Source organism: Dama dama, chromosome 18 (assembly GCF_033118175.1).
Source record: "Dama dama isolate Ldn47 chromosome 18, ASM3311817v1, whole genome shotgun sequence".
Classification (NCBI taxonomy): Eukaryota; Metazoa; Chordata; class Mammalia; order Artiodactyla; family Cervidae; genus Dama; species Dama dama.
Window position 1 is genome coordinate 100,743,506 of NC_083698.1, and position 2,521 is coordinate 100,746,026.

The window sequence follows — 2,521 nt, forward strand, 5'->3', positions numbered from 1 at the left end:
TCCCTGGGTCAGGATGATCCGGTGGAGAAGGAAATGGCAACCCACTCCAGTATTCTTGCCTGAAAAATTCCATGGATGGAGGAGCCTGGTAGGTTATAGTCCATGGGGTCGCAAAGAGTTAGACATGACTAAGCAACTTCATTTTAATTTGGAAAGCATTTTGTCTTAGCATGTAGAGTTCACATGGTGACCCTAAGGCTCAGTTTTTATATTCCTGGGTATAGAGAAATATTATACCTTGATATGTAAAGAAAGGTTTAAGAATGCCATCCTGTTTGTACTAGCACCAAAATCTAGAGGAGAAAACTAGTGTACATTAACTCAAGAATGGATAATAAATTCTGACGAACTATTAATAATAAATGGAACCTTATATACTAATGATGGCTCAGTGGGTAAAGAATCCCCTGCTTTGCAGGAGACACAGGAGATGCAGGTTGGACCCCTGGGTTGGGAAGATCCCCTGGAGGAGGACATGGCAACCGATTCCAGGATTCTTACCTGAAAAATCCCAGGGACAGAGGAACTTGGTGGGCTACAGTCCATGGGGTCACAAAGAGTCAGACACGACTGAGGGAATGAGCAGGCATGCACATATTAGCAAAAGTGAATTATATAAAATTTCTGCAAAAACATAAATTATTATCACAGACATAATGCTGAATAAAAAAATGCCACAGAAAAACTATAAACAGAATAAATCCCTTAGATAAATTTCAAAGACATAAAACACTGATTAGTATATAATTTACAGATTCTTACATAAGTCTAAAAGTGATAATGGAAGGAAAGTGAGTTAAAACTTGAACTTTAGGATTATGCTTTCCTAGACGTAGTAGAGAAAGAATGATAAAATCTAGAAAAATAACACAGGGACTTAAAAATTCTCAGAGAAAATCTGTCTCCTAAGCTAACAGTTTCAGGCTAGATGACTCGTTTTATTATTTCTCTAGATGCTTTATATATCCATCACAAATATTTCTTTTGTATAGTTCAAAATTTGGCTTGTTAGTAGAAGGTAGCTGCTGTATTCACTTGTAAGTGCAGTGGAAGCTAAGACTGACACATAGCAAGTTGTGTAGTTCATTGTCTGAGAGGGAAGGGGGGAGGGGAGGAGGCAAACCGGCAAAATAAAAAGCAAGTAAGTTATTGATGTGTAACTGATTTTTATTTTTAAAGAAACGGTGAAAGAGCAGAATCAGGAAAAAGACTATGGAAGCAGTCTGAAATCCACACTAGTTGTTCCACGAGCTTCCCCTGCCCTCCCAGTCTATGAAAAGCTAGGCTCTCAAGTACATGGGGACTGTGATGACCACAGGAAGCCACCACGTCACAGGGAGGTGATGAAGGGGGATGAGGCGCCTGAGAGGAGAAGCCACGGCCCTGCTTCCTCCCCGAGCCAGCCATGTGCCTCGGCAGCCTGTGCTGTGTGGCTCTTTTACTCTGGGGAGCAGGTGAGGTGGATTTCTTGGCATCTAGATTCAGGACTTTCTCCTGCGGCTGCAAAATCAGGCTCCTTCAAGGGCTTTTTGTGAACTTTCTGTCTCTTTCCTCACAGGCTCCATGGACACTGAGGTCACCCAGAGTCCCAGTCATCTGGTCAAAGGAAAAGACCAGAAAGCCAAGATGGATTGTGTCCCCAAAAAAGGACATACTTATGTTTACTGGTATCGCAAGAAGCTGGAAGAAGCATTAGAGTTTTTGGTTTACTTACAGAATGAAGAAATTATAGAAGATACAGCCGTGTTCAAACAGCGATTTTCAGCTCAGTGCCCCAAAAACTCACCCTGCAGCCTGAAAATCAACTCCACCGAGGCAGCGGACTCAGCTCTGTATTTCTGTGCCAGCAGCCAGTCCACAGTGCAGCACGTCAGCTCTTCCTAGAACACAAACTCACCGTGAACCCAGCTCAGGAAATCAGTGGTGTCATAGGAGGGTAGGAACTACTAACGGTAACCCACCTTGAAAGAGCATAAACCAGAAAGAAAAACCTGTAAATGGCCACACAGGATGAGCAGAAGGGGAGGTGGAAAATAGCTGGTGGGAACACAAATCCAAGGATGGGGAAGGAAGCTGTAAGGGGTCTCAGATTCCCCAGTTTGCCCGGTATCTGGCAAAGAAGACACAGGATGTGACCTTGATGGGTTTCTAAGAATCTTTATTAAAATATGCAGTTCTGAGCTTTTCATCTGGCAAAGCTGTGCCTGCAGAAATACAGATAACTGGCAGGTCATCATCTTCTGTGGGCACCCTGATGACCTGGCTCAGCACATTCATTGATCCAAACAAGGAACTGAGTGTCTAGAAATAAACCCACACAAATATGGTCAATTAAACTATGACAAGGAATGCAGGAATATACAGTTTGGAAACAGACATTCTCTTCAATAAGTGGTGCTGGTGAAACTAGACAACTACATAAAAAAAAGAAATTGGAGCATTTCCTCATACAATACACAAATTCAAACACAAAATGGATTAAAGACAGACATGTAATGCCAAAAATCATAAAACTCCTAGG

General features: G+C 42.2%; 1 gene segment (V, D, J or C); it reads left to right on the forward strand.

Annotated features, from left to right (window-relative positions):
• The first annotated feature begins 1,319 nt into the window (after positions 1-1,319).
• On the forward strand, positions 1,320-1,884 carry LOC133073083 (probable non-functional T cell receptor beta variable 23-1). The segment is given in 2 exon segments: positions 1,320-1,454; positions 1,559-1,884. Coding segments are annotated over 2 exon segments (375 nt in total).
• The last annotated feature ends 637 nt before the right edge of the window (positions 1,885-2,521 follow it).